This window comes from Sinocyclocheilus grahami, unplaced genomic scaffold (assembly GCF_001515645.1).
Source record: "Sinocyclocheilus grahami isolate Dianchi unplaced genomic scaffold, SAMN03320097.WGS_v1.1 scaffold92.1, whole genome shotgun sequence".
Classification (NCBI taxonomy): domain Eukaryota; kingdom Metazoa; phylum Chordata; class Actinopteri; order Cypriniformes; family Cyprinidae; genus Sinocyclocheilus; species Sinocyclocheilus grahami.
The window spans coordinates 883,745-895,927 of record NW_015505271.1 but is presented as its reverse complement, the minus strand read 5'-3'; the positions used below and the strand labels follow the sequence as shown (position 1 = coordinate 895,927).

The 12,183-nt window shown below is 36.6% G+C and overlaps 1 protein-coding gene across 1 annotated transcript in view; it reads right to left on the bottom strand.

The window, feature by feature from the left end:
• Positions 1-221: 221 nt before the first annotated feature.
• LOC107587321 (syntaxin-binding protein 1-like) overlaps positions 222-12,183 on the bottom strand; it is a 13,541-nt gene continuing 1,579 nt past the window's right edge. The window contains exons 2-20 of the mRNA XM_016275043.1: positions 10,714-10,763; positions 10,302-10,383; positions 10,134-10,210; positions 9,444-9,522; positions 8,801-8,904; positions 6,531-6,679; positions 6,175-6,259; positions 5,880-6,010; positions 5,576-5,683; positions 5,009-5,069; positions 4,859-4,924; positions 4,694-4,774; positions 4,474-4,612; positions 4,142-4,251; positions 3,254-3,358; positions 3,085-3,170; positions 2,832-2,986; positions 1,269-1,399; positions 222-863 (exon numbers count right to left, since the gene is read on the bottom strand). Of these exons, the coding sequence (XP_016130529.1) occupies positions 1,290-1,399; positions 2,832-2,986; positions 3,085-3,170; positions 3,254-3,358; positions 4,142-4,251; positions 4,474-4,612; positions 4,694-4,774; positions 4,859-4,924; positions 5,009-5,069; positions 5,576-5,683; positions 5,880-6,010; positions 6,175-6,259; positions 6,531-6,679; positions 8,801-8,904; positions 9,444-9,522; positions 10,134-10,210; positions 10,302-10,383; positions 10,714-10,763 (1,778 nt within the window). The 3' untranslated portion in view covers positions 222-863; positions 1,269-1,289. The remainder of the gene's footprint in view (positions 864-1,268; positions 1,400-2,831; positions 2,987-3,084; positions 3,171-3,253; positions 3,359-4,141; positions 4,252-4,473; positions 4,613-4,693; positions 4,775-4,858; positions 4,925-5,008; positions 5,070-5,575; positions 5,684-5,879; positions 6,011-6,174; positions 6,260-6,530; positions 6,680-8,800; positions 8,905-9,443; positions 9,523-10,133; positions 10,211-10,301; positions 10,384-10,713; positions 10,764-12,183) is intronic.

The window sequence follows — 12,183 nt, the reverse complement described above, 5'->3', positions numbered from 1 at the left end:
GACCGGAAGGAGCGGAAGCGGTCGACTGTGGCATAATAAAAGCTCCGCTGTTTTCGAGCTTTCAGCCTCACCCTGCTTCATTCTACTACGTTAATAAATCATTAGCTCATCCATGAACATGATTTCTGCCCGAGTCCCGTCGGATTGCATCGGCTGTGGGGATGAAGACCACAACTCCCATGATTCCACACTCAGTCACTGCCTCATCAAACTATGCCTTTGTCTATTTGTTTATTTGGAATACACGCCCTCTAGCGGCGAAAATTACATATTGTGCCTTTAACAAAGTCTATATAAAAGACTAGTAACTATTATTTCCAAATCACAGGATTAAAACAACACGAAGCAGTTGATATTCACAAAGGGATGTACAGTATTGACATGACCACACAACAGACACAATCATGTTATTTAAACTACTGATTTAATTCAAAATAACTTTACAGAAGAGGTAACTGGAATTTCTCTTGTTCTGTTATGCTGGACATTGAGAGTATTCAAATCATCAGCTATTGTTGTTTTTTTAATCTACAGTTTGAGTTACACTCAAGTCAATTGGTCCCATATTACCAACAATGCTGGATGACACTGACAACTAAATAATACCTTATTTTTTTGGTTAATGATCTTTTATGTAATCTGAGGCTAATATTTAGGTGATACTGAATGTTGTAGTTATAATACACTTCACTATAGCCTATTGCTGAGAAGGGAAGTGCTGAAGGGAGACAGACTACCTCAAATTAGCTGAAGAAACATTGTATGGGTGTGTGATTTAAGAAAGATTCTGTCTTAACACTCGTCTTGGATCATGTCATTGATGACATCAGAATAGTGAAGCAGGGCAATGATGTCACCACATTCTAAAAGAGAAAGTGAGACAAATTTGATTAATGTTACAGTGAATGAAAATATCGACATAATGTCTCTTTATTAAATGCGTTAAATATGATGATAAAAAATGTCAGCAATTTTTTTATATTAAAGCATTAAAACGCCTTTAAAATACATTCAAATGTGCAATTAGAAAAGTCTGACCTTTTTCCATGTCTTTTTTCATCACTTATCTTCTGCAGGAAGCTGGTCCTCAGGGGCTGCGTTGGGGTCCAGGAAGTCTTGGTGCTGCAGATGCTTTAGGTATTTAATGGGAGTGAGTCTCTTTATTAAATGCGTTAAATATGATGATAAAAAATGTCAGCAAATTTTTTATATTAAAGCATTAAAACCCCTTTAAAATACATTCAAATGTGCAATTAGAAAAGTCTGACCTTTTTCCATGTCTTTTTTCATCACTTATCTTCTGCAGGAAGCTGGTCCTCAGGGGCTGCATTGGGGTCCAGGAAGTCTTGGTGCTGCAGATGCTTTAGGTATTTAATGGGAGTGATGGTGTGGGTGGAGCCTGTGAGGGAGGTCAGAAACATGATCAGGGCTTTTACTGTGACAAAAAACACTAATTAAAACCACATTGTAGGGGTCTGTTACTAATGACAGTTATACTGTCATGAATCTGGTCCATGAACTTCCGTCTGCGTTCCATCAGAGGTCACCCTTTCCATTACATTGACTCTCGCACTACACCTACTGTTGCTTATCATCCCGGACTACATATCCCATCATTCATTGCACTGATTGCACACAGCTGCTTCACATTACTCACTCACCATATAACACTCACTCAAACTACCATTCACTGCCGAGTATTGCTTAGCCTGTTAGTTTACCTAGTTCCCGTTTCCTTCCCGTGTTTCCTTGTTTTGCCTTGCCTTGTCGGTTTCCTCGGTTCTGATCTTTGCCTGTCTCCCTGGATTTATCCCTCTAGTCTCGCCCCTGTGATTCTGTCTGCCGATCGTCGACCTACGCTAGTCCTAGGACTATTCTTGTGTTTTGCCCGCCATATACCTGTTTGCCATTGTTTTGACCCTGCCTGTTATGACCACGTCTCTGTCTTCTTTGCAGAATAAAGCTTGCACATGGATCTGCACGTCTCACGTCTTGTCAGCCCCGTAACATATACAATGATCAGTAAACATTTATCTTTTCTGTCACTTACTGCAGTGTATATTCAACGTCAAGGCAAATTACATTATTTACAACCATAACCCATGTATCCCACAGCAGAATGCTTTTGATGCTCAATAATTCATATTTTAGGTCAGCAAAAAATATACACTACTGTTCAAATGTTTGGGCTTGGTAAGCTTTTGAATGTTTTTGAAAGAAGACTCTTATGCTCACCAAGGCTGCATTTATTTGATAAAGAATACAATAAAAACAGTAATATTGTGAATTATTATTACAATGTAAAATAATTGTTTGGAATTTTAATATATTTTAAAACGTAATATATTTCTGTTATGTTCAAGCTGAATTTTCAGCAGCCATTACTCCAGTCTTCACATGATCCTTCAGAAATCTTTCTAATATGCTGATTTGGTGCTCAAGAAACACTATTATTATCAATGTTGAAAACGAGTGTGCTACTTAATATTTTTGTGAAAACAATTGATACAAAATATATATATTTTTTAATAACTATAATAATAATTGAATATTTAATGTTACTTTTGATTAAATAATCCCTTGCTGAATAAAAGTACTAATTAAAAAATAAATCATATTAAAACTTAATGACCCCAAACTTTTGAATGGTAGTGCATAATACAAAGAAGTCTAATTAATACATCGCTTGGGATTTTTAAAGGCACAGTGACACAACTATAAAAAGAAAGGCAGAATCGTGTAATGCTGTCTGTTGTAATGGTTATTTCTGAAATGGTGAGTCATTGATAGTTTCGAGGTGTCAGAAAGGGCCCTTGAGCACTGCAACCCACCAATGAGAGCTTCCCATTTGCCATTGGCCTGTGTGACCTCATAGACGCAGCGCACCTCGCTGTAAGTCACACCCCCAATGATGAAGACGATGATGCGTGGGCCGTTGCGGATCTCTCCTGGACTCTTGTTCTTATGCCAGTTCCCATAACGTGCACTGAAAATGGCCAGCAGTGGTATTATCACTAGATATTTCACTAGATTAATGAGAAGATGTTGCGTACTGAATTCATGTGTTTGTGCAGGGAATCCTACCTGGTAGCCGTGGTCGTCTTTGAGGATGCTGTGCGTGTGGAGATGTAAGGGTACTGTTTCGGGTCGAGTTTGTCTTCAATGGCGTCCTATCATAATGTAATTAGGAGAAATTCAAGTAAAAGAATGTTGAAATATCCAAAGTGAGGCAAGTACTGTTGGTTCAGCTCACCTCCATGATGTCTTTGACCAAAGGAGTCCATCGGGAGAGCTGGTACGTTTGCTCACTGATTCTTTCCTTACGGTCAGGTTTCTTCCCTTTACGTGTGGTTACTTGCTGTGGATACATATTTAAAGAGGTATGCATTTTGACCTCAGACATTATGATTAGTGATGCACTGAATTCTGGATAAAAAAGCTGATAATTATTTTCATGGTATGGGTTATAACTGATAAATGGCTGATACTGTATATTCTATATTGTCTAAAATCACAGTGGAAATAAAAGGAATCGTTTCTGATGCTACAAGTCAATTTATGAGTTCAAGGTGTAATAAGTCAAAATAAGTGTAAATGAATGTCTACAATTAAGTATACAATAATGGCCAATATATACACTATCATTCAACAGTTTGAGTCTGTAAGTTCTTTTTTGTTGTTGTTGTTGTTTTTTGTAAGAAATACTTTTATTCAGCAGGGATGCACTAAATTGCTCAAAAGTGACAATAATTTATAATGCTACAATTTATTTCAATTGCAAATACATGCCAAATAGATAATTTTATTTGGATCAAAGAATCCTGTAAAAAATGTATCACGTTTTCCACAAAAATATTTATCAGCACAACTGTTTTCAACATTGATGATAATAAGAAATGTTGCTTGAGCACCAAATCAGCATATTAGAATGATTTCTGAAGGGTCACATAGCTTAAAGAGTAAATTCAACCAAAAAAGAAACTGTATGGCAGAGGGGCACAGAATATTCTGCAGAATATCTCATTTTGTGTTCCACAGGACGAAAATCAAATCATACAGAGTTTGAGCGACATGAGGGTGAGTAAATGATGACAGAAATTTTACATTTCTTGGTAGAACATGTTTGTGAGGATCAGCTGACCTCTGAAATGATGGGAACCCCCATATGGGCTATATTAGAGATGATGTCACTGTCCTCTGGAGGGATCTGAGCATGCTGGAGGAGCTTACAGAGATTCTCCTCTGACACACCTATGAGACACACACACACACACACACACACAGTCAGCCAGGAATAACTATACATAATTCCACACATAATTATAGAGTTTGAACTGGCCATTTTGACAGTTTTGCTCACTGTTGTGTGATATTAGTAATGGCTGTGTGTACAAACGTACCACCCCCAACTCACCCACACACGGCCAAACAGATACAGAATACAAAGCATTGGCCATTTTGCAGCTCTCTCACCATTCTTGAGGAAGATATAGAGCAGGATGATACGGATTTTGTCCATGATGGTAACGTTGGCATCCAGTAGGATGGGTACGATGGTTCTCATGGGATCTTTGATCTTCTCACCCTCTGCATCAGTGCCCATAGCTAGATCCTAAGACGGAGCACACAGACACTATTAACACTAATTAATATGATGCTTTGAGCAAGCAGGCCAATCAAAGATATGCTGTACCTGCTCGACACGGCACAGTTTGTCCACTGTACCCTGGTACTGCTTCATACAGTCTTCTGCTAAGTGCAGATGAGTTGAATACTGCAAGATTACAAAACTTCTATCAGCAATGTTGACTTATTCCCTTGAATCAGTTGATATAAAACATGAGAATTATCTCAGTACCTTGCTTAACTCTTTCTGGTACTGTGGCATCTTTTTAAGCATTTGGGAGAGCTCTTTCATGGTGGTCTGGAAGATGCAAAAACAGTTAGTTAATTAATGGCAATAATTAAGAATTTGCAGTTAATGTTTGCTCAGTGATAAATAACACACCTTCTCTCCTGTGTTCATCTTTTTGCTTGCAGAGAAGTCCTTAAGCGATTTAGTCACAGCCCTAAAAGAGAGAAACTATTATATTTAATATTATTATTATGATTCATTCTGGCTTATGTTAGTTATAATTGTTCTAAATTTTCTTCTTTAAAAATGAATGAATTTTATGTTATTTTTTAATTTGCCAGTATAACATTTATATATAAGTAACAGTAAATACATTTATAATGTTACAAAAGATTTCTATTTCAAATAAATGCTACTAATTTTAAACTTGAGCAACACAACTGGTTGCAGTTTCATATTGTATATTAGAATGATTTCTGAAGGATCACGTGACACTGAAGTCTGGAGTAATGATTGCTGAAAATTGGGCTTTGCCATCACAGCAGTAAATGCTATCTTAAAATACATGAAAATAGGAAACATTTGTTTGAAATTGTAATAATATTTCACCATATTACTGTTTATACTGTATTTGTGATCAAAGAAATGCAGCCTTGGTGAGAAATACATTTATACAACTTTTGAATGGTAGTGAACCTGTGTAGGAACGAACAGACTTACGTGGACACCTCTGCTATGTGTTTATGTCTCAGACTCATCCACAGGTCATCATCTTCATCCAACAGCACCTCTTTCATACGAGTGTCATCCATTCCACTGGTCTCATACCTGATTAACACACACACACAAACGTATGCACCGTCACCAGCAGTAAGTCAGCATCAGCATTGCATACAGTGCAATGATGGATGGCGATATTAACATCATGAAAGTTAAAACACTTGGACTTGACCGGTCAGTTAAAAATGATCTGAGTGGCCTCAGAGCAGTATATAGATGAATTACAAACTGTTGGAGTTATTACTTGTAGACATCATTCTCAATGGGCAGCAGGTCATAGGCCATGGCCTGAAATGTGAGCTCGTGTAGAAGTGGCGAGACAGGGTCAAAACCTCGATCCAGAATCAATAGCTGGGAACGTGCTTTATCAGGTCCCTGTGAAAGAGAGGGGGAAAAAAGAAAGATCAAGATGGAGCACAAAACAGTAGAGCAAGGAATTCAAGTTGGACAGTGAGAAATGAAGGTCACTGGTGCCAGACAGAAGCAGTTTATTTTTATCATCCAAGGCAAAATATTGTGCTACAAGCTCTGAGACTCACCTCTCCCAAAGTGGGGTCATCCGCTTTGTAACCGTCCAGTTTATCCTGAAGCATTTGGGCCAGGACTGCATTGTCTTTGTACTCTCTTCGAAACACAGCAACACATAATCGATCATGATGCGGACCGTCACTGACCTTTAACACTCATTCTAGATTAAATCTAATCACTATAATCTGTTATGTCAGATTTTTTAAATAACGGTTGTGTGCTTGTTTTTTTTAATATAGATATTTTCTTTGCAGATGGCAGATGATGTTCGGAGTTACATTACAGATAAGTGTCAGCAGATGGTGTTTATGAGGATGTGAGTTTGATGGTAAGACGTTTATGTGTGTGTTTCTTCTTCCTCTCTCACCCTCTGTATCTAACAGCTGGGTACTCTTTCAGTGTGGAGCACAAGGTGGCTATTTGCTCAGCTAAACGCTCCAACACCTGGTTCTTTACATCAGCTTTAAACGGGCTGTAGAAATCCTGGAAGGCATCTGGGCTGTCCATTGAGAACACCTGAGAACAGCATAGCAGCAACAGATAAATGCCTCACTATGACATACAGATTTGTGCATTTATTCTTAATATCTCAGATCTTCAATGGGATTCAAATGCATTCATATATGGTGATCAGTGCACATGGATTTAGGAGCTGCATCACTGAAATCGCATACTATCTAATAGGTATAATATTTGCTTTGAAACATACTTTGCGACTGCTAAAAAATATTCAGATTCAGTATGAATGAAATACATACTACCCATATTCAGAAGTAAAGTGTTCATCAGATACGCACTTCAGAATATTGCTGTAAGTAGTAGGTCATTCTGGTAGCTTTCACCAACAGTTTTCAAACATACTACTCTTCTCACATACAGTTTTTTGCCTACTATATAATAGGGAAGTAGGCATATTCCAACACAGACTGAGTCTTTCTCTAAAAACATGGTTAAAAATGTATTTTTGCTAAAACATGGAGTCAATAACAAATAGAGATGTAGAGCGCTATTAGTGTGTCCTAACCAGGTTTGGTGAGATAAAGTGACTACTAACTGCTTCTTTTTAATCTTTCAGGTTAGTTTTTGGCCTGACTAGCCCTAATTCCAACAGAAATAACAGAACACTCGCTTGATTTCTATTGACCCACAGTGAAATCACACTGGTCCACAGAGCTGCTTCACATAACAGTAAAAAAATATGTTCTTCAGGTTACACACTCTGTCCCTTTAAATCAGTGCTTCTCAACCTTTGTGAATCCAAGACCCCTCACTGTCCAAGACTATATTTGAAGATATTTCTGGTGCTACTGCAATAACAACAAAATGTCTTACGTTTTTATTAACAGAAACTAGAGTGACAAAAATAGTTAAATCATTCATTAATTTTATATAAATAATTCAAAAAATTATAATTTTTGTAATTCCAGAAGTTTTATAAATCGAATGTTCTTTAAAGTTCACATTCTTTATGGATTTGCTTTTTTTCAGTCGTTACAAGATAAAGGGTTTATATATTATTATTATTATATATTTTTAGAGCCTGGCATAACTAGAAAAATGTATACACATTATAGAAATACCTATTACTTTACAATTTTATTTCATTTAAAATTTTCCAAAAATACGAAATATAATGTCAGTTTACATCTAGATTTTTAACAGTTTTACCTTATTTGAATGCGTATTTTGTCATATTTTAAATAATTTTAATATATTTAACATACATACATTTAAGCCATCTTGCAGCCCTTTTGGAAGTTTGCTGACGCCCCTTAAGTGGGTCCCACTCCTTAAAATTCAACTGAAGTAAAACTATAAACGGCCTTTATTACCAACTCTACACAGGATGTTGTCAGCCATGTGATATTATTATTAAAGTATTACTGAAAGCAGTGGTAGTTCACAGCCGTTTTAAGTTAGTGCTGCTTGATAATTTGTAAATGTGTTTTAGTGCCATAGGTAACTTTTACCAAGCAGCTTCCTGTCCAATGGCAACTCGCATCTCACTGCTGTCCGTCTGCCCATGAGAATCAGCTAAAAGCCTTTAGCAAGGATGAATGTTAATGGCTGTTACTGTTTCCCATAATCCTCTTTCACAACAGTAGTAACTCATTGATACATCACCTGCTTCCCCTCTCCCTGTACATGTGTGCTGTGTTCTGTACATTCTGCATGTTTGGCCAAAAACATTGTATTCAGATTAATCTACAGCTGCATAATAACTACACTATCCTCTTTTCTTCCCTCAGATTGACCTATAATCCATAGTGTTGTGTCTCACTCGTCCTATCCTAACACACTAGCCTCAACACACCACCCCATCTGTCACATGAACAACTCCATGCTCGCTCTCATTGGCTGCCTGGTGACTCATTGATGGGTATTAACCAATGGGGAGCAGGATTAGGGTTGCGATAGGGATAGGGAGGGCTGATTCAGCCACTCCTCAGGATTAATTATAGAGGGCAACAACAGAGGATTGGAGGCACAGAGACGGACCGACCAAAGCTGCTCTCGAATGTTCCGGCATGATTCAACCAAGACCCTTCCCCCCACATTTCCATACATCCTCCTAAGCATCATCCCTTCTTTCTTGGGTCCTAGGAAGTCTCAGGGTCTAATATAGAGGCTACTCACCTGTGATTCATAGGGCAGGAAGGCGATGTTAATCTCAGTCAGTGTCTTCGTGAATTTAGAAGCACGGGATTTACTTATCAAGTTGAACAAAGAGTCTGGGATTGCTAAAATAAAAAAACACAGATTGAGTGAGATATACAGTGGGTACGGAAAGTATTCAGACCCCCTTAAATTTTTCACTCTTTGTTATATTGCAGCCATTTGCTAAAATCATTTAAGTTAATTTTTTTTCCTCATTAATGTACACACAGCACCCCATATTGACAGAAAAACACAGAATTGTTGACATTTATGCAGATTTATTAAAAAAGAAAATCTGAAATATCACATGGTCCTAAGTATTCAGACCCTTTGCTCAGTATTTAGTAGAAACACCCTTTTGATCTAATACAGCCAGGAGTCTTTTTGGGAAAGATGCAACAAGTTATTCACACCTGGATTTGGGGATCCTCTGCCATTCCCCCTTGCAGAGCAATATATGGCTGCAATATAACAGAGTGAAAAATTTAAGGGGGTCTGAATCACATTTCCGTACCCACTGTATATATATATATATATATATATATATATACTAGATAAATATCTAGTAGATGTGTAGAAAAGAGTTGCTGATGTTAAAAAAAACAAAAACAAAAACACTCACTGTCTGTGAAGAAGACGTGTGCCCCTCTGTATATTGGATTACGGGGATCTCTGAAGTCATTGATGAGTCCCTCAACTGACTGTTGAAAACAGACATATCGTGTGTATTTATTCATATTATATTACCATACTTTATTATTCATTATTCAAAAATGAAGTAAAACCATTAATATTGTGAAATATAATTGCAATTTAAATTAACGTAATATATTTTAATATGTAATTTATTTCTGTGATGGCAAATTGAATAAATTATTTTTAGCAGCCATTATTCCAGTCTTCAGTGTCACATGAGCATATGCTGATTTGGTACTCAAGAAACATTTCTTCTTGTTATTAATGTTGAAAACAGTTGTGCTGCGTAATATTTTTGTGGAAATGTTTTTTTGTGATACATTTTTTCAGGATTCTTTGATAAATAGAACGTTCAAAAGAACTACATTTATTTGAAATAGAAATCTTTTGGAACTCTATAAATGTCCAAATTGTCTCTTTATCATATTACTGGGCCCTTGTTGAACTAAAGTATTAATTCCTTTCTTACTGAGCCCAATTTTTTAACAGAAGATTTTATTGAAATTGCATTTCAATTGATAACATTTCACCATTGTGTTGTATATCAGTAACTGTCATCTTGTGAATGTTGGGATATGATACAATTTTATATATAAAAATAAATGAGACAACTTACCTCATCAGATGGAGTGATGAGATATATGGCTTCCATGGTAGGAAGAGGCTCACGCCGCTTGGTTATGTCCTCAACAACTGGAGCAAAAATGGAAAAAAGTACATTTGAGCCAAATTGCTATATACAGTAATATATACTGCTAAGTGAATGTGTGTCAGTATAACTCACTTGTGATTCCCTCAGACATAATGTCTGTCATTTTACAGCATGATGAGATCATCCTCATGCTAAGCTTGTCCACCACCAAAACCTGAGGGAGAACAGCATGCATGATATATGTAGAACAACACATAACCAATCAAAGACAAACATAACACATGTTTTGAATGCTGTTCGTCAACATGGGATGCTGTTGGATCTATTTAATGCTGGGTTAGGATGGACTTTTAAGCAAGGAAGCCTAATATGACACCAGAGTCATCTTTAATTCAAATTTATTTCAAGATTCTTTTTATCATACTGTACAGAATAAATAACAATTGTGTTTTGATTCCACAAACAAATGCTGCACATTACAACACGTCAACAGTAATCTTTTTTATAATGATTGACATGAAATGACGGTGAGATTGATGTGTACCTTCCATTCTCCCTTCTTCTTCAACTTCTTAATGACATCGTTCATAATCTCTGTAGTACAAAAACAATAAAAACAAAACATGAACAACAAAGTGATTTCTGCAAAATAAAAATAAAAAAGACAATGTTCAGGGAAAATAGCAATATTTTGCATGCAACAGATAAAGCAAATCTGAGTCAAAGTTTAAGTCAAGATTACAGGAAACTTCTCAAATGTTAATGCTGTCAATATCACGAAAATTCAAGAAAAGACCTTATTAAAGAAGAAAAGAAACAATAAATAATGACTGTAAAACAAAGCCTTACACATTGGTTCCTTTCAGTGCGACTGTGTAATATTGCTACACAGCTAGATATATGTTATAAATTAATCTGAAATAATGATACCATTGACTGAGACAGATATCCAGACAAAGATCTTAAATTACTATATTTCATTCTCAATATAAGGTAAGAATATTGAGAAAGAAATATATAGTCATTTAAAATGTTTTGAGTAAGAAATATAAAGGTGTGTGATAATGTACTGCTATAAATATGTGGCTATGTTACAGCTCCCCTTTGAAGCTCTTTTGTTTTTCTCATTTTCCATCTCCAATCCTATACTGCTCACAGGTGACTGGAGATGACTTTTGTTCCCGCTTTGTTGCAGATTGCCGATTTTTGTAAAATCACTTCTGTTTTTGCTTTTCAGATAAAAGAGTGGTTTCAGTTTTTAATATGTTGCAGGTTCATTTATTGGTAATAAATAATTGATAAATAATATTGATGATAATAAATCATCATAAAAAATATTGGGCTTGTTTTTGAAGCTGCGGTTGCTGATTTATCTTGCGAGAGTTGGCAACAGTGGTCCGTTGGATAGAGGAGATGGAGAAACTGCTTGTGGAAGTTTTGCAATAACGCGGCTGTCAGTATATTGTGTCGAAAACGTACCACTTGCTGAAACGTCAATGACGATCTGATCTGCTGCGTGAGATCAAGTGAGGCGCTCCCTCTGGCATGATAATCTTAATAAAATTGTGTTTTTCAGATCTTGTAGTGTGTGTGAGGGAAGAAAATCTGCGAAGATTCTCCTTATGTGTGTGCTGCAACCAGATTTCACAATCGGTTAAGATTTGAAAACTCCTGTAGTGTGAGCCAGGCATGAGACAACTATGCAGAATTTGCCAAAAGCATCAGGTAGAGGTTTTGCGTAGTCTAAACCTTCTCTCCTTTTTTTTTAAACAGCACCATACCCTCTGCAGACACTAAAGAACATACACTCTAAAAAATGCTGGATTGTTTCAACCCAACTTTGGGTCAAATATGAACTAACTCAACTGTTGGGCTGAATTTACTATTATAACATTATGGTTTGCTGCTTAGCATCACATTGTTTGAAGTATGATATAAGGATGCTTTTTGTCATTTGTCCAATGTGTTTTGGTAAAAAGAACCCCCCCCCCCCCCCCCCCCCCCCCTCGGTCCT